General features: G+C 36.1%; 1 protein-coding gene across 1 annotated transcript in view; it reads right to left on the bottom strand.

Annotated features, from left to right (window-relative positions):
• PPFIA1 (protein tyrosine phosphatase, receptor type, f polypeptide (PTPRF), interacting protein (liprin), alpha 1) overlaps positions 1–22,657 on the bottom strand; it is a 58,163-nt gene that overhangs the window by 16,084 nt on the left and 19,422 nt on the right. The window contains exons 3-21 of the mRNA XM_010192864.1: positions 20,693–20,794; positions 19,860–20,024; positions 18,904–18,978; positions 18,280–18,381; positions 17,827–18,048; positions 16,910–17,056; positions 15,439–15,573; positions 14,828–14,902; positions 14,301–14,384; positions 13,602–13,733; positions 11,017–11,079; positions 9,725–9,828; positions 9,358–9,490; positions 8,587–8,810; positions 7,970–8,204; positions 5,039–5,068; positions 4,121–4,272; positions 3,181–3,353; positions 2,323–2,416 (exon numbers count right to left, since the gene is read on the bottom strand). Coding sequence (XP_010191166.1) covers positions 2,323–2,416; positions 3,181–3,353; positions 4,121–4,272; positions 5,039–5,068; positions 7,970–8,204; positions 8,587–8,810; positions 9,358–9,490; positions 9,725–9,828; positions 11,017–11,079; positions 13,602–13,733; positions 14,301–14,384; positions 14,828–14,902; positions 15,439–15,573; positions 16,910–17,056; positions 17,827–18,048; positions 18,280–18,381; positions 18,904–18,978; positions 19,860–20,024; positions 20,693–20,794 — 2,447 coding nt within the window. The remainder of the gene's footprint in view (positions 1–2,322; positions 2,417–3,180; positions 3,354–4,120; positions 4,273–5,038; positions 5,069–7,969; positions 8,205–8,586; positions 8,811–9,357; positions 9,491–9,724; positions 9,829–11,016; positions 11,080–13,601; positions 13,734–14,300; positions 14,385–14,827; positions 14,903–15,438; positions 15,574–16,909; positions 17,057–17,826; positions 18,049–18,279; positions 18,382–18,903; positions 18,979–19,859; positions 20,025–20,692; positions 20,795–22,657) is intronic.

Genomic DNA, 22,657 nt, shown 5'->3' with positions numbered 1-22,657 from the left:
TACCCTGATTTTGCACTACCACATCAAATGGTAAACAAATTGAAAATAAAACAACGAAGGAAAAACGTAAAACTATGATTAAACCAAACTCAAAGGCATACAAAAACAAGGCAAATAATGTATACTGTAATTTTATTCTGTAACTATACATAGCTTTTTGTTAGTAAACACACTGAACACCACCCTCAGTCTATTTGTGTGCATGCATGAAGAAATTAGAAAGATAAGCAAACAAACAGAGATTAGAGACAACTATAGATAGACCCAGCTGTCATTGTTCCAAGCATTCAGGTAACTGGAATTCTTTTCACTGAATACAGGATTTTAGAAGTGAACAGTCAGTCTCAAGAATTTGTTTTAACTCCACCCTCCTCCAATATCAAAGTTAAAAGTGATTCAGAGCAGCTTTATCACTTTATCTTTTTGATAATAAACATCTCATGAAGGCTGCAAGGGATCTTCAATGCTTTTTGATAATATTGCTTCCTATGTTCAGAATACCTGTCAGGATTCTGAAACAGCTGGACTCAATTATATTGCTGGGATTTTTTAAATGGTAATTTGCTTCTCATGGAAGTTCAAAGGGTCCTGCTTCTCTCAGCAATAAAGGTAATAAAGCTAAATATTATGATACATATCTTCATCAACAGTTTTGCTTCATACCTACTTTCATGGAAGTATGTGAACCATAAACATCTTCCTGTGAATTAGCACATACCCATATTCAAGAGCTAGGGAAGGCAATTTCAGACTCTTAAGTCTTCATTTGTCTAATAGAGACACTTACCTTTAAAGCAACCAGCAACATGCAGCCATGTGGTATACTTTAAGTAATACCAGTAAATTTTTGAAAGGCAGAATGTTTACAAAGGAAAGTCATGATTTATCTTCAACTGCATTTTTTGCATTTATTAAAGCAAGACAGTATAGACTTCTACTCTAGAGTGGAATTTGTTGCTGACATTGAGAAAAATCTATACTGTTCAAAGGACAGGCCTACCACTATTTAGATATGACCAGAATAAAACTATTTATTCAACCAATATGGGGTAGGACTTTAAAGCTCTATAGAAAAGGAACAATACCAGATCATAGTAATGTACGATTGTCTTCAGTGTAACCGTCTGAAGAAAAACAGCTGAGCCTTCTGTTACACAAACAAAACCAAATTCCATTCTGACTTTTCAAACCAACACACTGCTGGTTTTCATTAGCAGTCACCAGGCATCATTCTTACTTGTTAACAGAACTTAGGTACTGCAAGAAATCTCTCTCACAAAGATAAAATTAACACTTTCTTTCACTATTCTGTCTTCAGCAGTAAAAAAGCAAGACAGGTCTGATCTTGGTCAGTTTTTTTGACATGAAGTAAAGACAGCTGAACAGAACAGAAGCTACAAAAGTTCAAGGTGTATGGCTCAACTTGGATGGAAAAAATGTAAAGAATGCCTGATCCCACTCACATAAATTTGAGTATTTCCTGTATTACCATATAAGCATCAAGATTACTACCAGTAGAAATATCTATTTTTAACACCTATGAGTTTAGTCTTTGCTTCATCTCTTCTAAGCCTGGGAACAACAAAACATTTAACAGACACTCAAAAGGTATCAAATTAAAAGATTTCCTTGGACACACACTGAAAAAACTCATGCCTGGGAAAAGGTAACTGCATATCTAAAAGGTGGCATAAAAAACAAAACAGTGACAAATAATTGAAAAACAAGAATTCAGGAGTATATGGTGCAGGAAGAAAAGATTTTGACTTAAAATATATAAGAGAAAGTGTAAAGACAACCTCAAACAACAGTAAAAAAATTAGCGAACACAGCAGCAGTTAGCAACACAAAAGTAAAGGCTTTCAGAGTCACCTGCTAGAGAGGAACCAGCAAATGCATACACAGAAGGGTGACTGTTCAGAACGTCTCATGCTTTCACTCGGTCAACTCTTTCACACTCTGGAGCAAGTAACAGCCAAAGACAACTTTGGGAAATCTTCCAAATGAATTAAACCCAAAGCAGATATTAAATATCAAACCTTCCTCCAAATTTGTTGTAATAGTTCCCTTTTATCTCTGCATTTTTTTATTACAGCATTTCGACAATAAGCTTTCAGCACTGAAATTAGGTTCAGACTTACCATGACCTATGCTACTATTAATGTTATGGAAAAAAAATAGTGAAAAAAAATTTCTAGAGACTTATTAGCCATAGTACCATACTAGGCAAAAATACCAGAAAACAAAGCCAAAAAAATGAAAATATTTTTAAACAAAGCAACATCTTGCCAACAAAGGATTAAAAAATACTCGGTAACTTACTTTTTCTGCATTTTCCTGTTTTTTTCTGCCTGACCTCCAAGTTTGCTGAGACCTAATGCATCCTGAGAGGAACTATCTGCTTCTGCCATGCCAACTACAAAAAAAAATAAAAATAAAACCAGTTGTGTTATCTTCTCAATTTTGGCCAGGTATAACTCAAAAATCATTACAGCTTTCCTGAACAAAAGTATTTTATTCTTTGTAATATGTAACAACTTTTTGATGTAATGTACAAGGCCAAACATCCAAGCCCATCTATCACCAATTTCTAGTGGAATTAATACGCATCAACATAGCATAGAAAAATAGGAAAATCAGATCGGTATGGACTCAAATAGGTGCTGTCCAAAACCAGCTGGAGTCCCACAGAGAACCTCACGTTTCAACCACCTGTAAGACAAATTCTCAGGGTCCCCGTATCACTTATGGTTGGTGACAACACCAAGGGTCCTGCTCTGTTCTAAGAATTACTCAAGAGAGAAAGGTAACCGTAGCATTTACTAAGCCAGCTGGGTTTGTTTCAAGGGAGTTCCTTTGGGTCCAAAGTGAAGACAACACTGTTAGTGTCAGTATCAACAAAAGCCTTTCACTTCCATGATACAGTTGAAATTTTTGCTTCACAAAACAAGCCATAACAGTGAATAAGGTTCAATAATCTGGCTGCATGAGACTAGAAGACAGCAACACTCGACTCACTAAATTTGCATCCTACATTCATGAAATGACCCTACTAGACAAATTCAGTATCACTAGTTCTAAAAAAAGGCTTTACATCAGCATCAAAATAATGTCATAAATATGTACATACATGAAAATTCAGTCTCTCTCACTGTGCAAAACACCAAAAAACAAACCAACCTTGTCCTAGTGCTTCCTTGCTTGTTTGTCCAGGTCGTCCCTTTTCTTTCTTGCCAAACAAGCGGCCAATAGAGGATTTGATCCCCTTCTTTTTGGGGGCTTTATGAAGAGAATCTTGGCTACTATTACTGCTACTAGGGTTACTTGTTTGCCCATCTTGTGAGCCTGTTGAACTTTACAAAAAAAGGAGTCACAAAGAAGCACATGTACAACAAATTCACTGGCATAATACAGTGAGAGAAGTTCAGATTTCTGTACAAGTTAACAAAAGCTCTGTAACTCACTAATGAAATTAATTTCAGTTTTTAATGACTCATAAAAAGAAACATATCTACTAAAATACATGTCATTAAACAGAAAAAAAACCCAGTGGAAACAACTAAATCATGCAGGAAAGGAAGGGATATAGTCTTTATATACTATAGTATGCAACTACAAGTGAATTTTTACTTTTCTAAGAAGTAAGAGTTTAAAGAGCAATTTAGAGAAGTCAACGTTGACAACAAAAGTTCCTGACAAATTCCAGACAACGAAAGTTTGAAATAAGTCAGTGGAATCCATCCATTCAGACATTTATAAAAAAGTTCAGTCAATCAAAACGACGGTAATTTTGCAACTTCTAAATTTACAGCTAAATTCCAGCTGTGAAAGACGACTGAATTGTACATCGTCCATTTCCTAAACACCAAGCAAACAATGCAGATCTTGAGTACCAGAAGAACTCTTCCCATAAAGTAATTTCTGATCATTAACAAAATCTGTGTTCTTATTGTTTTTGTAAAGGTCACTCATTCATGTGTTCACTCGTTACTTTTTGAGTAACACTTCAATATCTAGACTAAGTCCTATAAGGCTGAACAGCTCTGCAGTTTCAGGATGTTATTCTGACGATCTGAAATGCTAAGTTATTGGTAGGTCTGGCTTATTCACAGCTACTTACTTTCTAATGTCCCTGATATCTTCATGGCTCACTGTATGCAAAGCTCCTTTTTGGACTCGGTCCAAACGCAAAGATCGGGGTGAAGAAGGTGGTGATGTCTCACATTTTATTGTGGTTTTATCATCTCGTACCTCTTCTCTAGAAGCTGGAGACTAATGGAAAATGAATGAAAACCTGAGGCGTTAATTGGAAACGCCATAACACGAATGCATAACAAATAATGGAAGGAAAAGTGACTTGAGTAATACCATTCTGCAGGTGCTTATATTTTGCCTTTTTTCTGAATTTTCTGTCAACTTCAGTGGCAAACTACTAAATTTCAGTCTGAGCTAGTGAAATTAGCAAGCATCACTCATCTTTTATTAGTTCTTAACTTTATAAATGAAAGTAATTTCTTCAGCGTTATAAAACTAATATACCTGACTGCAGCTTAAGCAAGTGCAAAGACAGGAAATCAAAGTCCTGTCAAAAGAAGGTATCTTGACTCTCAGTTTACACAATCATTAACAAGATTATCAATTCTATGAAGTCTGTTTCTACGCACCTGGAACTATGGCTTATCTCAAAGTCTGAATATCAGAAATTAAGAATTGTCTGTGTGTGCACTAACAGATCTTTAAAATTCAATATAGTTTCATGATGACTGCAAAACAGTGGTTACAAACAGAAAACACAACAGTCCCCCACACTAGCAAAAAATGCCAAACAACAAGAAAAATGCCCACAAAACAAAGCAAGCCCACACTTATGTTAAGATGATAAATAATTTTACATTTATTATCAAAGAGCATATAATCTTGCTTTATTATAGGGTTATCCTGCAAATGCTTTCTTTTATGTTCCTGTTATCCATTAATGAGTTTGGGTACAGAGAAAGAGATGAAGGGGCACACCAGTAAATAAACTGAAGATTTTTACCTTTCTACGGTGTTTCCTTAAATCACTAGGCTGATAGATGCATGCAAAGAAAAGAAATTTGGAAAAGCCATATTTATTGTAAACTGTAGCACAGGCTGCAACAACTACTACAAACAAAACATCTTAGGGAGAATATAACTAACAATTACAGCAATGACACAGAGAAAGAGTATGAAGTACTCTTCAAATCGCAGATTACTGAAATGTAACACTGAAGAGGGGAAAAGGAAGGAAAAAAAATCAAGACTTAGAGTCGGTTATCTATAAAAGTACTATAGATATTTCATTGTATTGGTACTATAGGCAAATTAGCACACAAAATGTGCATTATCTTCAGCAAGAAAAGCAGTCAAGCACATAAGGGCATAAGGTGTTGCTTTTAAAAAGTGAGAGAGTTTCCAGTCATATGTCAAGGACTTGCCTTGGCCTATATAACCTACATGGTAGTCAAAGCAGGCTCAACACCCTGTCTCTATTAGTCCCTTCTCACACCTCAGTGATTTCTGCAGTTGTTCTCTATGTAGCATAAAAAGCAGCCATATTTTAACTGCGAAACAGAGTGCCAGCAATAGCTGATTTCTATACAGAAGCAGTGTTCAGTTCTTTTTACCAAATTTATAGTGCTGGAATGTCTGCATAAAAATCTACCACTGGTTTTATTTTATCCTCCATTCACTCCAGAAGCTGCTGTATCTCATTTCCTAGGTACTTCTCACCTCTGCCTGTGCATGTAGCAAGGCAGCAACCTTGAGTTACAGACTGATTCTGACAAAAGTTTAATTTACATAATTTAATAATTATCACTATATTTGGCAACAAATTATTTTAAAAGACTGTAAGCAAAAAAAAAAGTCAGTCCCGTTCAAAGTCTGGGGGGCAGATGGGATTGTGTGTTGGTTTTGCCCTCACAAATGACAACTTTAAATCATTTCTTATTTAGAATACATGCAAACTCTGCAGCCTTATTATGTAAAGTTTTGTTCAATCTGACCAGAGTATTATGTTAATAAATCAGAGGTTCATAGAAGGGTTTGGATTGGAAGGGACCTTTAAAGATCATCTCCAAGTTCTTAGAGTACAACAGACAGATTTTATCCTTCCTGGATCTTTCATCTATTAAATCCAATAACCCATAAAAATGAAAGTGTTTACCATATGGAATGAAAACTGTCCACAAGAACTGCTGACGAGAGCTGTAGGTTTCACTATTTATTATGTTGATGCTTTTCAATTAAGTTTAATCATGAGGTTTTCAGCTAACTGAACTGTCTAACACCACCACTACAGTTAGAATTAAGCTAATGTTGCCATCATGGTCATAAACATAAAACATGTTTTAAAACCAAAAAACTCAACCCATAATGACTCATTCAGTCTGATAATTCATAGCTGTTCTGAAAGTTTCTAGAAAGCTCTTGTTCTGCAGTTCTAGAAGCACAGCGTCTTGTTTTCACGCTTTCCGTAAAAGCTTTCACAAATTAGTTGCCAAGTACTAAGCTGTCAGAGAAATGCAACTGCAAAAAAAGGATCAAGTGCCTCTGAGTCACAGTTCTTACAATCTAAAGTGAATTGAATTACAGTTCGCTTTCATTCAGTTACATTAAATTTTAACGTAAGACACACATTCTTTTGATCTATTTTTCATGAAAATAGCTACTTAAATTTGCATATTATTTTCTGTAAGAGAAGGACTTAGCCTAACTACTTATTACTATGGAAAGGTTTTTGTTAGTTTCTGTAAAAGAAGTGTGCTTGACCCTAGACATATAGCTAGAGCTAGCATAATGATTGGGTTTTTTTAATGCAAGAAAGAAAAAATTATTCCTTTGTATAAAAATAAATATTCTTTTGGTGTACGTACACATTCATTAAAAAAAGCCAGCAGAAGTAGTTAGCTGAAATACTTGTTTTTAAACACTCCTATAAGACAGCTAAATGAGTCAACTCAGTCATTTACAGCCCACCCGCTCTTACAGTGACGGGCAGCATTACCTGGATGGTGTAGTATAGGCATGATACAAGTGCAGTAATCCAAGACAGTAAGGTATAGTAAGTATGGTGTAGCATGTACAACTAGCAAGTACAGTTTCCAAATGCACATGCAAATCTGGAGACAAAGTAACATATCTAAAGCTAAATTAGGGAAGATGCTTGTCCTGGAGAGTGCTTGCAAATAAACATCTGTATCCAAGATGCTCCCTAATAGAAGGTATTCCAAATATGAGCAACTGTTATGTTTGCTGAACATTTACGTAAGAACAAAAAGGTGGAAAACTCATATCTTGTTTTTTTACAGATAGGTTTGCATGCATAAAGCAGCTCCTACAAGGACTAGTTTTTCTAAGCATTCATATGAATGTCAAAAGAATGGATTCATCTTTCATTACTTACTGAACTGCTAAGCCCAAGCTACTACTTCACCAGCTACCAGGCCTAACAGACACTTCTGTTACCTGCCAGTCTTAAAAGGCTAAACCAAGACACTAACACTCATTAAAACAGTTGTGATACCTCCACCATCTTCAAGATTAATGCAATATATGCAGATCATTTTTTAACTGAGTATTTAGTGGAATAGTGGACTGCTAAAAATAAAGTTTAAAGCAGAGGGAGAAACTGGTTGCTGTAGCAGGGGCTGAAAAGAAAACATTATCTCTTCTAGGAAGAGGAGCCAGGAGAAAGACTATAACAACAGAAGGAATACTTAGGCACAAGATGTTGACCAAATAATAGACTTGAGTTCTGAATGTTTTTTTCTAATCATTATGACTGTATCTTACACTTTTTATAGAAGTTGAGAGGAAACGGTAGAAAAACCTAGAGAATGGAAAAATACAGCTGAGTAAGAAGGAGAAGAAGGAGAAATCAAACAACCCATTTCCTAGAGAAATCTAACACTCTTTAGAAAAAATAAAGTTACTGGCTACTTACCAGTGTCATGATACCTAGTCTGTCCACTTCCCGAGCTGGACTATGTGGAATCCGCCTTGGGGTGGAGCGGCCACTGCCAGGTGGGGAAGAACCAGCAAGCGTACCACTTGCATAGGGAGGAGGAATGGAGCTCATGGACCTGAATCGGCCATGGGCATCCAAACTTCCACTACCCACTCTGCTTTCAATCTCCTCTGCACGCTGCTCTGTGTTTTCCTTCTCTTCTTGTATAAGTCTAAAAGAAAAAAAGTTTCAAAGGAACATGACATTCAAATAAGTACCACATAAACAGAATGGCTGACTCAGGCAATTACAGAGAAGCAGCAGAACAGCTACACTGAAAAAAGTCTTCTAATCCAATCTGAAGAAAAGTGGTAAACACTACTGCTATTACCACCATGCAGGGGTTTCTGTCAAACTAGTAATACACACTCCCTTCCATAAACAGGACTGAAGACAAAGAACCTGAAAAGAGTACACAGACATGAGCAAACTAGTTACTTCTGTCAACCTCCCCCTCTCCACCAGGAAACTGAATGGGCAACCACCATTTTCTGAGATTTCTAGTGTCACAGAAACTCAGTTTTATCAAAACCTTAACAGCAGATAGACCATACCTAATCTCTTTATTGATTGCATCCAACTGTTCTTGAAGCATCATGGCCAAAGTCTGAGCATCAGCCTGACCACTTGGTGATAGCAGATCAACTGAACTGAATATAGTCTCCCTATCATCCTCAACATCAGACACGTCAACATCACTTTCAAATGCTTGTGCCACATTTGCCAATACACTTGCTTGCTGGGCTCGCTCCCAGTCCTGCTCGTTCAGAGTTTGAACCTAAGAGGATTAATAAAAAAAACAAAAACAAACTCAAATTCAAATGGAAAAAACATAAAACATTTCTACTGTTTTTCAAGACGTTTGAAATAATTTTTAAAAGCCCACTTACATGCTGAATGCATCCATCAAGACAGCAATGTTTAGAAAAATGTAAAAAAAAAAAGGCTATAATGGAGAAAACTTTGCAGCTTGCATTTAACTGACATTTTAAAATGGACAGTCCCATTGAATAAATTAAAACATCACATATCTTGGCTATATATGCTCTAAATTATGGCAGAACTTTACTATCAAATCCAGTGAGAATTTTGGAGTCAGCCTTATTTAATGAGAACTTAAGTGTCCTGAAAGGAACTTGAAATTGCTTGCAGAACAGTAACGTGTATAGAAACAAAAGCAGGACTGTATCCAATTATATTTAACAGGCTTATCATAGTCTAATTCTATTCTACTTATTCTAAAAACTCCTTGCAATACATTAGCCTTATCTAATCAACTTTGTTGCCAAAATTTTATTTCGATTTTAATTTCAGAGTTCTATTACCTTTGAAGGTTCATCTCTGAGAGCTGCCAAACGTCCTTTCTGAGGACGCCTTAACACTGATGAGGTGCCAAAGGAGTCTGCATGGCTGTCTGCCACAGATGAAGATGTCATAGGGTATCTGAAATCTGGTCGGCTAGAACATGAAGAAACATTTTATCCTTACAAAGGTAAGCATAAGGGGAAAACAAATCACAAAACTCACTCAAATTATTCTTATTGTTCCACCAGTGCCAGTTTTTTAAAGCAGCGTAAGAACTGCTTTATATGCTCTATAAATAACACTTTTTATACCTATAATTAAAGCGTTTTCAGTTTTAATAGACAAAATTACATTTAGCATAGTGACTTTAAAGAAATTAGAAAAAACTGAACTACAATTAAGTGCTGGTACCTATGATGAAGTGATGTGGCTCTGAGTCTCACTTGGTCATTTTCAGCCCTTAATGCTTCAACATTTAATACAAGTTGATCCTGTAAAAATAAAAAGATAAAATACATAACAATTGGTTTAAAAAAATCAGTGTCAAATACCAAAGTATAAACTAACATTTAATTTTTTTAAAACATACCCCTCAATGACTTATAAAACCTATTTTGCTACGCAGAATACAGTGCCATCATGAAAGGGCATCCAAGAATAATTCTGTTGCCTCTCTACACTGAGACTCTAGGCAATAAGAATGTATATTTCAAAAACAGCTACTAAATAAAATTCACATATTACTAACTATACTATAATTAATTTGTAATACGTAATAAGAAACAAGATTTCACAAGCTCTGTGCACAAAATGTTCTAAATGCATTAAACGCATTCACTTTTCACTTGAGCATCTTACATGCTCTAGTAACCCAGAATTTAACAAGAAATCCAGTGAATGAAAAAACAAGAGAAGACTCATAAAAGTGGCTGATGATGAACATCTGTGCCTTGTGTAAAAACTGCTGGCTTACACGTACCAATATTCAAAGCACATTTGGCAAAATATTCTAAATGCATTCTTCATTTTCTATCAGAAGCACAGCCTCTACAGTATGGCCTAGCTACCTACCAGAATGATGTGGGGAGATACACTACACCTGTGATTTATAAGCCATAGCAAGCATTATTTCAGAACAGATAGCATGACTGCAAAATCAACTGCCACTGCTTAAGAGTGCAAAGAAAGGCCCCACCACTATTATTCAAAATGGAAACTTGTCAGTTCCAGGACAAGCAAGACACTAGACAGCTGCTATTGCAAAGGAACAGACAATCTAGTAAATATTTCTCTCCCTTCCCCCAAATTTTTAAAGTGTTTAAGTTTGTTTTATCAGTCAAACAAGCACTTCATTATACTCAATGTTTTAAGAAAAAAAACTTACGGGGAAAATATCCAACTTTAAATATTTCTCTTTTCTTTTTACTGTTCAAGGTCATATGAACAACAATATAAAAATTCCACGCAATCTTCAGGCTTTGACAAACTGCCAATATAAAACCAGCCAGTTTACGTATTCCGAAGGGTAAGGAGCTATGTATCACCTACTACCTATGTTTACCTTAAAACCGAGGCAAACAATACCATGAAATGAGCAATAACAGCTCCCTACTTTTCAACAGACCAAGTAATGTTCAGTTTTATTTTCCAATATAATATTTCAGAAATGTGTATTATACCTTTTCATGCTGAAGTTCCTCTATTTGTTTTTTTGAATTTTCAATTTCTCGAAGAAGTGAATTCTAAAATAAAACACATCACAAATTAGGTTACCTATAAAAGCTTTCAAATCTTACACCACAACAAAGATGATTATCAAAAAATTTCAGTCAACGCTATACAGATGTATCTTAAGTTACAGATATGTTACAGATACTTTACTGCTTACATCATTTCACTTTGATTATGGTTGAAGGTTTATTCTTTCAGGTGTACAGCCCTCTAAATAATGGATTTAGTAATAGTACAAGATTCATAAAAATTTAATAGCTATATCAGCCTTTTAAAGCTCCACTTGACAAAACTGGTAAAAACCAAGAAGGAATAATTAAGCAGCTAAAAAAAATTCAAATTAATCTACTGAGTGGTTACTAAGGCATTACCAGCTGCTACCATTAGATTTTATTTTTCACTTGCCTGACCTACAAAATTACTATACAGTCATTTCTCGGATGTACTGTACCTCCAGAACTACAACACTCACTGACTTACAGGCCTTCCCAAACATCTGAGCTGTCATCTTTACAGTTATAACATGACTTGTAAACAACTACAAGTACAAATACTTTAATATTACACTGTCTTTACTCAAGACACTTTCCAAGTTCAGACTAAGAATCATCTGAGAATTAAGTAACATTGAGAGCTACAATCAAAGAATTTCAACTACTGCATTTGACTGTAGCATGTGATACCAAGAAAAAAAAAAGAATCAGATTCTCCTTCCTAATAGGAAACATAACTGGGTCACTTTCTTTTCCTATTCCACCATTGCCAAGAATTTCTGCTAAACACATTTCCTTGAGGTAAGTAATACAATTATTTGCATCTTAAACGTATAATAAAGTTCCATACAAGAACAAATAAATCATTCCAGGAAAAAAGCCCAAGTGATCAGAAGAAAGTATCAAAAATTTACCTGCATGTTTCTTCCCAACTTATCATGAAAGAATGAGCTGGAAGCCACAGCAAGAATACTTTCCTAGAAGCGGCTACTCACAGTGAAGAACAACTAGATTTTCCTCATTATTCATGAATGTTGTTAGGGTTTGTACAGTAAAGGGGAGTTAGTGTTAAAGCTAAGACACTCGCCAAATATTAAAGCATTTCTAAAAGAAAAAAAAGTCAGCTGTTTTTCAGAAAGTGAATTTATAAAGACTGTTAGAGCAACCTTGTTGATGTCTTAACAAGGCCCATAAGAATTTCAGAAGTACTAGGAGCAGCTGGTAATGCCAGATGATAAGCACCTTCATCATTAACTCAAAGGATGAGAAGCACAGAATATTAAGAGTTGGAAGGGACCTCGAAAGCTCATCCAGTCCAACCCCCCTGCCAGAGCAGGATCATCCAGACCAGGTCACACAGGAACGTGTCCAGGCGGGTTTTGAATGTCCGCAGAGAAGGAGACTCCACAACCTCTCTGGGCAGCCTGGTCCAGTGCCCTGTCACCCTTACAGTAAAAAAGTTTTCCTTATGTTCAGGTTGAACCTCCTATGCTCCAGCTTGCTCCCATTGCCACTTGTCCTATCATCTAACATCATCAGGACGATCAGAATCAGCAGGACCTGTATTTGTTCTGCACTACCTGATTCCTCTCAGCTCCAAGAACACAAAAGCAGGGAAAAGAACAAACTAAACTCTGTAATGATCAGAGGGGAGCAGAGTCCTGGAATTCTGGAAAGGCAGTCGGACACCTGATTGACGATTCAGTGATGAGAACTGAGCTGACAAGAATTCAAGAGAAAGTAAGCATTTATTAACAATCTGAGTACATCATTATATATTGCAACTGAAGCATTTCATTGCCATGACTTGAAAAAAAAAAGCCACTCAGCTTTCATTGAAACGTTTCCCCAGGTGGTCATTTCACTCTCCAGTAAAAGAAACTATGTATTTTTGCTATCCAAGACAAAAGAATTCTAAGGGAGCTGGAAATAAGGGAATCCTCAAAGATATGCATGGAAGAAAAATCTGTGGGGACCTAGATGCAAAAGCATAAAGGAAAACAAGTATTTCAAAAGTTAGAAGGTGAATTGAATATAGGAGAAAGCTCCCAGATGGGCACTGACAAGACAGGAAACCAGACTCAAAATTATCTACCAGGAAAGAAAATGCAAGACTGTTTCAACTTGCAGGAATCCCACAATGACTCAGATTAACTGGTACAGACAAAAGCAGTGGGAAATAAAAGAAACTGAACTCAGAAGGTCAAAGTTCTAGTCCTAATTCTTCCGACTTCCTGTATTGCACTGGATGAGCCTATTTATGCACTCCACACCAGTCAACTAAAAAAAGATAAAGCTTAAAAAAAATGCCTGTAGCATAAAAAACACTGTAGCACAATGCCCAGGGACAACCTCAAAAAAAAAAAAGGAACTTAAGGAACATATTCTTAAAATCCACACTAGAAAACAGCCTTAACAGAAACAAACTCCTTATTAATAAGGATTTAGTATTTATTTACTGAAGTTACAGATACATGGCAAAATGCACAAATCACCACTGAATGTTGAACACCTGTGTATGTTGGAATGTGACTTCTTACCTTATCTTCCAAGGCAGCCATCCTTTCCTTGAGATGAAGCTGAAGCCTTTCATTAGATTCAGAGAGAAGCTTATCAACAGTTTCTGACAAACGTTTATTATGCTCTTCATTCATCTTCTCTCTCTGTCTAGCCTAAGATACATAAAAGCTACTGAAATAACTTAAAATTTACATCTAAAACAATTTCCAGGTTGTAAAAACAGTAAGTTTTCTTTAATGCAAATTCATTTTCTTTAATAGTAATATTCTTCTATTTCCATGACTCTGCAAGGGAGTGTAAGGCACACTTAAAACTTCAGTAGCCATTGCTAAATCAGAAGCTTAAAAATTTGATCAGGAAAACCAGGCAGACTTCAGAACCAATACTATTATTTATAAACTAGGAAAAAAAATTTCCGCAGTCATTTAATTCAGTAAGCTTTTAATCTCAAGTTTTAGACTCCCCATCAGAAAGTATGACTGGCAATTAGGTATTTCCAGACATATTGCAGACTTTCACTGAAGACTTCCAGCTTTTTATTGAAATGTAAGGTTAGCCACAGTACAGTGGCTCAAATCTACCAACTATCAGTGAGCTTAAACTCTGGCTTTATTTTAGAGACCAGAAATAAAAACAACTTTGCTGAATGGCAGGCAGTCATGAAGGGAATTAGATTGATTCTTTCAGCTTTGTATCTTTGCCAAAAACATGCACGGTACCCTTTGCAGTTCTTGATTCTTTTCTTCTAGCTGTGCTTCCATCTGTCTCAGTCGTTCTTCTATATTGCCATGTCTCTCTTCAGCCTATCAATTTGAAAACAAAAATTAGGATTTGTTGGTTTTGTTGTTGGTTGGTTGGTTGTTTTTTCTTAAGTTTCAAAAGCATAGAAACATTGAAGCACAATAATGTATCTAACATGCTTTGCAAAACTGCCATTTATGGTAATACACAATGCAGAACAAATGCCTTTCTGTCACCAAAAGAACCTACTAAGAGTTCATATGGTAAGTAACAAAATGATGAAGCCTCTCAACCTTAAGCATCATGAATCAACTACTATTTGCAAATGAGCTTGCAACAGCAGAAGTTCATTCAAATCCCCAAGAATTAAAAAAAAATTAAAAAAATCAAAACTAAATGCATTTTCCGCTTTTCCTCACCAGCCTGTATAATGTGACCCCTTGTTAGTAATCATGACAAAGCAGAAAGCAGCAAGCAGAAACAAGGACTAATACACAAATTCTACCTTCCTAAGCTTGGTGGTAAGTTCCAATACTTTAGCATCTTTAGCAGCAGAGTTCCCAGGAGACAAAAGGTCAGACTACAAAAGCCAGTTAGGGACAGGAAAGATATAACAAGGAAAGAAGTGAAACTGAGACTTGAAAAGAACACACACATGCACACTTGAAAAGACTCATTTGTAGTTACTATATATAATTTTTCAGACTTCATTATTCCATTTGCAGCCTTCTAAAAATCTTAATATTAATGAGTACCACTGCTTCTCTCTCTCCCCACATTCCTCACTTGATTAACAGTGGAAGAAATTTGGGGTTCTCCTTCAGAAATAGCTGTTGTTTTAGAAGACTTTATGCCTATTATTAAATGAACTGTAATAAAAAGCAATAATTCAGAGAAACGTCTTCATAATGTAACAGAGCTACCAGAAAACCTGCTCAAGTTCCAAAGACCAAAAATTAAAAAAAATATGAATCAGTGTGTTCAGAGAGATTAACAGAAAATGCAGAAAACAAGCAGCAATATTTTTCTGTAACAAAACCAACACTACGAACAGATTTTGTATAGCAGGACACCAATGGAGAAGAGAGCCTCAAGGACACTGTTCAACTGACTCACCTTTGAAAGTGCTGCAACTCTCTGTGCCAGCTCAGCTTCCACCTCCGGCAAAGTTTCAGCTTTTCTCAAAGTCTGCTGCAGCTTTTGCTCAGCTAGTTCTAGTCGTTCTTGCAATTGCCTGTTTTTATCTTCACTCTACACAGGATTATGATCAGCAGATGTTTAGTGTTAGAATGGTAATTAATTTTCATCAAAGAAGAAGGTAAGGATACAGCTTACTACAGCTATGGAGAACAAACTGTCCAAAACTGGTTTCTCTGGCATTCTCCTCTTCATTACATTAGAGAAGATTTTTCTCCACAATTTTTTTTCTACAGACAATTTTGTGTATTCTGAAAGCAACTGTATCACTAAATGAGTATAGTTACAGTATGGGAAGCAGCACAGAACAAGTTCTGAATTTTCAATGACAAAATTTTTGTAGCTGTGCTACAACTGAGTTCCATCAAGGAAAAAAAAATCCTTCATAATATTATGCATACTACTGCAAAACTTATTTTTATTTAAAGCGTATACAGCTTCTTTTTAAAGTTATACTAAAAGGGACTTCTCTTGTTGACTATAGTTGCCTGGTTTCCTCTAGTTAGAAAGAGACTGGTTAAATAGCCATTTGTAGTTTAAGTTGGACTACTTCACGTCAGGCATATGTCAAATTTCCTCCTACAGTAAGGCTACATTTATTTTTATTATAGTCTATAAAAATCAATACACACTATACATATTTTAAAACTACCTTAGCTTAGAATAATTCTCACACATGAACCGATGCTTGGACACACATATTACTACTTAAAAAATCACAAGTAATACAGGCAATATCATCAAGTGTGCTAAGTGCTCATAACCATTTCATCTCCAGTAGGGAGTGGAGCATCTCCCTTATGAGGATTAGTTGAGGGAGCTCGGTCTCTTTAGCTTGGAGGAGACTGAGGGGTGACCTCATTAATGTTTTTAAATATGTAAAGGGCAAGTGTCAGGAGGAAGGAGCCAGGCTCTTCTCAGTGACAGCCAATGACAGGACAAGGGGCAATGGGAGCAAGCTGGAGCATAGGAGGTTCAATCTGAACAGGAGGAAAAACTCCTTTACTGTGAGGGTGACAGAGCACTGGACCAGGCTCCCCAGAGAGGTTGTGGAGTCTCCTTCTCTGCAGACATTCAAAACCCGTCTGGACGCCTTCCTGTGTGACCTGGTCTGGTGATCCTGCTCTGGCAGGGGGGTTGGACTGGATGAGCTTTCGAGGTCCCTTCCAACTCCTAACATTCTGTGATTGTGTGATTCTGTGATCTTAATTTCCAAGGTAAAACTCTGTACAATGCACTCCACCAGTTACTAAAAAACAATCACTAACAATATCACATTACAGATACTTATCTTCCTAAAAGCAAAGTGCTTTAGTACAGTATCGACATTAATTATTTCCATTAGTTTTATGCTGAGCAAAATGTACTTTATCGTATTTCAAATTACAACCTGTCGATGCATGGAGTCTTTAGTGGCAATTTCATTTTCAAGTTTATCATTGAGGTCATGCACAGATGTAGCTTCACGTTGTGCAGCGAGGTAGCGTTTCTCAAGAGTTGTAATTCTCTCTTCCATGTCTTCCTTTTGGGCTATGGTCTATGCAAGACACAAGACAGAATTTAGAATATAAGGGACAATTATTTAGTGATCTAAGTTGGGGAAAACCCTGCAAACCAAAGTTAATAGTAATAATTAAAAAATCAGATATACTCTTATTTTTCTCAGTTAAAAATAACGAAGTAGAAAGAACAGTCTCACTTAGGCTTACAAGTTCAATGACCTTTCTTTCTTTAAACTCTGCATTCTTAAAACGACCAGTCTTGATTATATTACACCACAGATCTGCTACTTACCTTTTCAATGGCACAAACACAGCAAATCTTTACTTCCTGAGGATGGTCAGAGTGTTCTTGGATTTAACTAAGCCTTTTTATTTAACAAAGCTACGTTACACAGCAATACATAGGACCTTGGGGATTAGTGACTGATCAGTAACAGGAACTTTCAACCACACCACTAAAATTCAAGTGATTCCTCAACCATGTACATCATTAAAATTAAAAAACTTAAACTTCATGAATAAGCTTAGCATTTACGACAATTAACATGTTCTTGAAAAGGTGCTTAAAGTTAACAATGATAAATCTATGATTTATTTGTGAAATACATAATTATTTGTATGTTAATTCTGAAGACAAGTTTCCTTAAGCAACTCACCTTTTCAACAAAAAACAGCACCATCATGCCCTAAACAATTCTTTCTTACCTATCAAACCACAGACATTCAAAAGGCCTAACCGAGCACACTGACTTAAATTCTGTAAAAGCATTTGTGACTACCCAAATTTTGACAGCTTTTCCCTCACCTCTCGTACATCTCTCTGTAACTTTGTATTCACTTCTTCAGATTTTATTAAGTCTTTTCTAGCTGTGTCAAGATCTTCTTCCAGCTCTGTTACCCTGCTAGACAAAGCAGTAAGACGTTCTTTCATTTGAGTCTGCTCTTTGTTTTGCTTATCAATGATATCCTGGAGTTCAATCACTTTAGTAAGGTTTTCATCGTGGCATAAAGAACCATCAGAGGATCGCTACAAAAACAGGAAAAAAGAATGTATTTGCATGTTACACAGAAATCTGAAAAACTTACTTACCTTTTAACACCTCACCCCCAAGATAATTTTTATTATTGGATCGATTCCAAAAACTGAAATTGTACTGAGACCTTTTAACTAAATCATCACTCAAAATCTTTTATGGCAGTTTAAAATTGAAATGAATAAAAAAACCAGAAATCAGCTTTAAAAAGTAAATAGCTGTACCTTCCCATTGGTAGTTGGTGTATTTTCTTGCTCATGATTTATATCCAACATCCCATCTGGAACTGTTTTCTTCTGATTATTTTGCTCTTTCAGAATCATTAACTAAAAGAAAAGAAATGTTTATGTACGTATGTTTCAAGTAAATTCCTTTCTCACTAATAAAATAAAGGAACAGCTGCAAACACAAAGGAGCAAAACAACAATGACCAATTCTTCTTCAAGGTGTGTATTAATAAAATACAGCACAGGCACTCAAAAACTTATGCCACTGCAAGCCACTCTTATTTTAAAGCCACCAGAAATCTTTTTGTTGTTTTGTCTGGGGTTTTTTGTTTGGGCACGGGGCTGGGCTTTGGTGGGCTTTCTTTGGATTTGTTTTTGTTTGCTTTTTTTTTTAATATATTTTTTGTGGGTGCATTTTTGGTGGAGTTTTTGTTTGTTTGTTTTCTTTCCTGCTCTTTCAAAGTGACTAAATTAAAAACTATAGTTATCCCATTTAGAAAAAGAAAAAAAATAATAAAAAAACCAAAGTGAAAATGAACTCTAACTGAATAAATTACTGTGTACAAACATTGACTAAAACATCCACAATGTATACATGAAGACTTCTTTTAAAAAACCTACCTCTTTATGTGTAGTACCTAGTTCTTCTTCCAACAAGCTACATCTTTCAAGTGCTACTCGTAACCTTTCCCTTACCTGAAAGGGTAATTTGGAAGAATTGGAAATAATTCAAATTAAAAAGAAATCAATGTCACGTATTGTCATGCTGGTATCACTCATTCAGACAGTAAACAACACTAGTTCCACCATCTTCAGTAAGTATTAATTACAACATATGCTATAAAAAACCTTCCAGAGAAACAATGCATATCTTAAAATCCATCTTTTCTTTTTTTTGTAATAAGCAAATCATATTTCAACATGTCCTATACATTTAGGCAAGAATTTAAACATACCCAGAATTTGCCAATCCTTTTGCAAGGCACAGAATGTGTATGTTTTAGGTTATTTACAACAAGGAAGAAGAGACAGAATTCTGCTTGAAAAATTTTGCCAAACTTTACAGAGAAGGTTCACAAAAGTCAGGCAAACTATGAGTTGGCAGCAAAATTCACAGTAAGCTTTACCACTTGCATTTCCTGTTGCCAACACCAGGCACAACTGAAGGACGGAGTTCCTTTAATTTGGTTTTATTTTATAACAGTGTAAGCAGATTCCTCTCCTCCTGTTCTCTCTCCAGTACTTTTCTTGTACTACATAATCAAAAGGCTAGATCCTGATATCATACATGTAAGCAAATGTATGTTTTCCTACAACAAATATACTGCCCCTGAACCATGCTTGGTTTAAAGGAGCACAGTTAATGAAGTACTAGAATAAACTACAGCACCTTTCTTTAATGCAGCATATTAATTTAGCACGGCAGTTAGTACTGCAGTTACAGAAAAGCCACTGTATTAATACAGAGAAAAGTTCAGAGAACCCAACTTGCACAACTTTAGTACAAATAACTGCATGGTCCACACACAAGAAAGAGGGCACAGGATGAGATGATGTTAGCTGCTATATTTTATTACCTTTTCATCAAGGGCTTTATGGTGTTCAAATAAAGATTTTAGTGCTTTGAGAACTTCTACTTCACTAGAAACGCCTGCTGGAGACTGAGCTTGTCTCTTCACAACAGTCATTCTGAGAGATCGCTCATGCCTGGAGACAAGACACTCCAAATGTTCCAGTAATAGCTAAAACAAAAAAAAAGGAAGAATGTTTATTCCTGTTCTGCACAGCCACAGAAAACTCTGGCTCCTAAAACATTTATTTTTGAGTTCTAAACTTCAAATCTGAGCGCCGACAACTACTGCATCAAGCATAAGGACCCGGTTTTAACATTTCACTCGTGCTGCAAGTGCTATCAGAGCTAATGCATTTCCTACCTCTCCCTTCAAGCCTAGCTTTTGAATGAGGTTTCTACTTAGCCAGGTCTTCTCGGTTCCGCCAACAACCTGAGGAACCGCATGCCTGTCAGAAGGATACACATAGGAAATGCTCCGAATTAGAGAGCAACTGTTCTGCTGGCAGCAGTGTAAGCTGCTGGAACAGATCACTACAGCTTGCTTACCCTATTCTGCTGATGTTAGGTGTTACATGATTGCAAAACTTTAACAAGAAAGCTGAAGGACAGATAGCAGTGCAGTCTTACAAGCTTTTCCTGATTCTGTACAGCAGTATTTGGAGCTGTGCATAAGCTTCCAAACTTTCTTAATCCACACATGTTCAAACTTTCAGGGAGATTCATGTGCAAATATAAGGGAAAAAATACTTTCAGCTTTTAAAATTCAACATTCAATGTTTTTTTCCATGTAGTTGGGTGCTTTAACAATTATTATCTTAGAGAAGTCAAGGAACTAACCCTTGTATTATTTCTTTCTGCTTTCAGTTCAGCAATTTCTTCTTCCCTTTCAAGCAGCTGCTCCCTGCATACATTTAGCTCTTTCGTAAGTGCTGCAAATTCCTGAAATAAACCAGACAGAAATACAAGCACATCAAATATCAGGATATAGCGAGAGCGGATTCATATGAACACTTGACATGATTTCTTGAAGTATTCATTTCAGATGTTTAAAGCCAATACAGCTGTATTAGTCATGCTAAGCAGACTCAAGTTCAAACACTTAAGACTGTTACACTGTCAAATGTAAAGACAAAAGATGTTTTGACCAGTACTTTGGAGAACTCATTTCTCTCTCAAGGCAATTTTCTGAATTGGGGGGTACTTGATAAGCAAAGGGAAAAAAAAACCCTATTTGTAATGCATTTCGTTACTGTTTCAAAAAGTTGTTGCTTGGTTTCTTTAAATGACTGCTGAGGGAAACATGAAAAAACCAGAGCACTAAGCAAAAACAGAAACCAGTAAAACATGACAAATTTCAAGTCAGTATTTAATTGTGAGAGGCAATGCATAACCCCAGCATCTACCAGAATACACAGGTTATTTCTTCATAGTAATAGAGCATCCGTGAAGCTACGCTCAGACCTTTACAGCTATTTAGCTACTTAAGCTACATACAGGGGTTTCATTTATAACCACTTTCAAATCTCACAGAACAGAACTGAATCAGCCTTTCCCTTATAGTTTTGCTAGAAATCTCTAAGGATGACACTCGGAGTTTTCTAGAGGCTGACTCCTTGGGCTCAAAGCCCTCAAGCCAAATTTCCCTTCAAATTCAATAAAGTTTTCACCAAACAAAACTGAACCAAAGTGAAATACTACAGTGAAAAGTCATCAAGGAATAGGAATTAAACTTACAGCAGTTAATGCATGTTTATTTGAACATTTTTGAACACAGATTAGTCAAATTTATAGAATATATTTCTAAATTTTTGAGTTTCTGCCAGGAAGACAGGATTGTACTGAATATCTGAAAGAACCACTACATCCTAAACTATTTCCACTCCATCAACAGCCTCACTAAAAATACTCAACATAAAAGGCATTTAAACTTTGTCAACTCAGTGAGCATACTCTGGACAGAATTAAAGATACAACTATACACCACACTTATAAGCAAATATTGAGCCTAACCGTATCTACTTAGACAAAATTTAAGTTGTAATCTGAACCACATTAGAAATTTTATTAACAGTAAGCATGAATGTGAACAGGTCCCTGCTTTAGAAGGGAGCCTTGTAGGAAATGCAACTTAGGATGTGAAAATAAACACACATCAGTCACTCCAACAGCCAGGGAACACCTCAGAAGCACTTGTATAAGAAAACATTGAAATGCTAGTAAATAAGTCTTCCCTATTGTCCAATAAGGAAAGCACTCTAATAAACAAGAGTCATGTCTGATAAACAGTAGATCAGTACAACTGAACTCGCAATGATCAAGACAAGATGAACACGACAAATGGGCAATTAAGAGCAGCACACTGTGGAAACAAATGTGTACACAAATGCCACTTCTTTAAAGTTTTCCAAACTCTGCAAAACATACTGCTTAATAGACAACAGCTTCCTATCAAGTAAAAGCTTAAGGTGGAGCTAGCTGTTTTACAGTACAATTCAGAGAGACAGAAAACACATGCTTTTGTTTGCTTTTGCAAAACAAAACCATCGACTAATTCTACTAGCACATCTGCAAAGTCTAACATGCAGCTGAAGTAAGCAGACATAGTCAAGAGGCACTGCCTGCAAACTCCAAGATTAATTTGGTAAACTCTGTTCTAAAACTTGCATGTAACTGAAAAGAAAAAACTTTGCACAACATGCACCTACAGTGAACTCCTTTAGAATTATTAATGTATTAGGCTTTTAAAGGTTGCTGTGAAAAAGAGAGTAATGCCACCATCACAGATGCAGAATCCCTCTTCCT

This window comes from Mesitornis unicolor, unplaced genomic scaffold (assembly GCF_000695765.1).
Source record: "Mesitornis unicolor isolate BGI_N332 unplaced genomic scaffold, ASM69576v1 scaffold111, whole genome shotgun sequence".
In the NCBI taxonomy this organism is placed as follows: domain Eukaryota; kingdom Metazoa; phylum Chordata; class Aves; order Mesitornithiformes; family Mesitornithidae; genus Mesitornis; species Mesitornis unicolor.
This window is presented reverse-complemented; position numbering and strand designations above follow the sequence as displayed.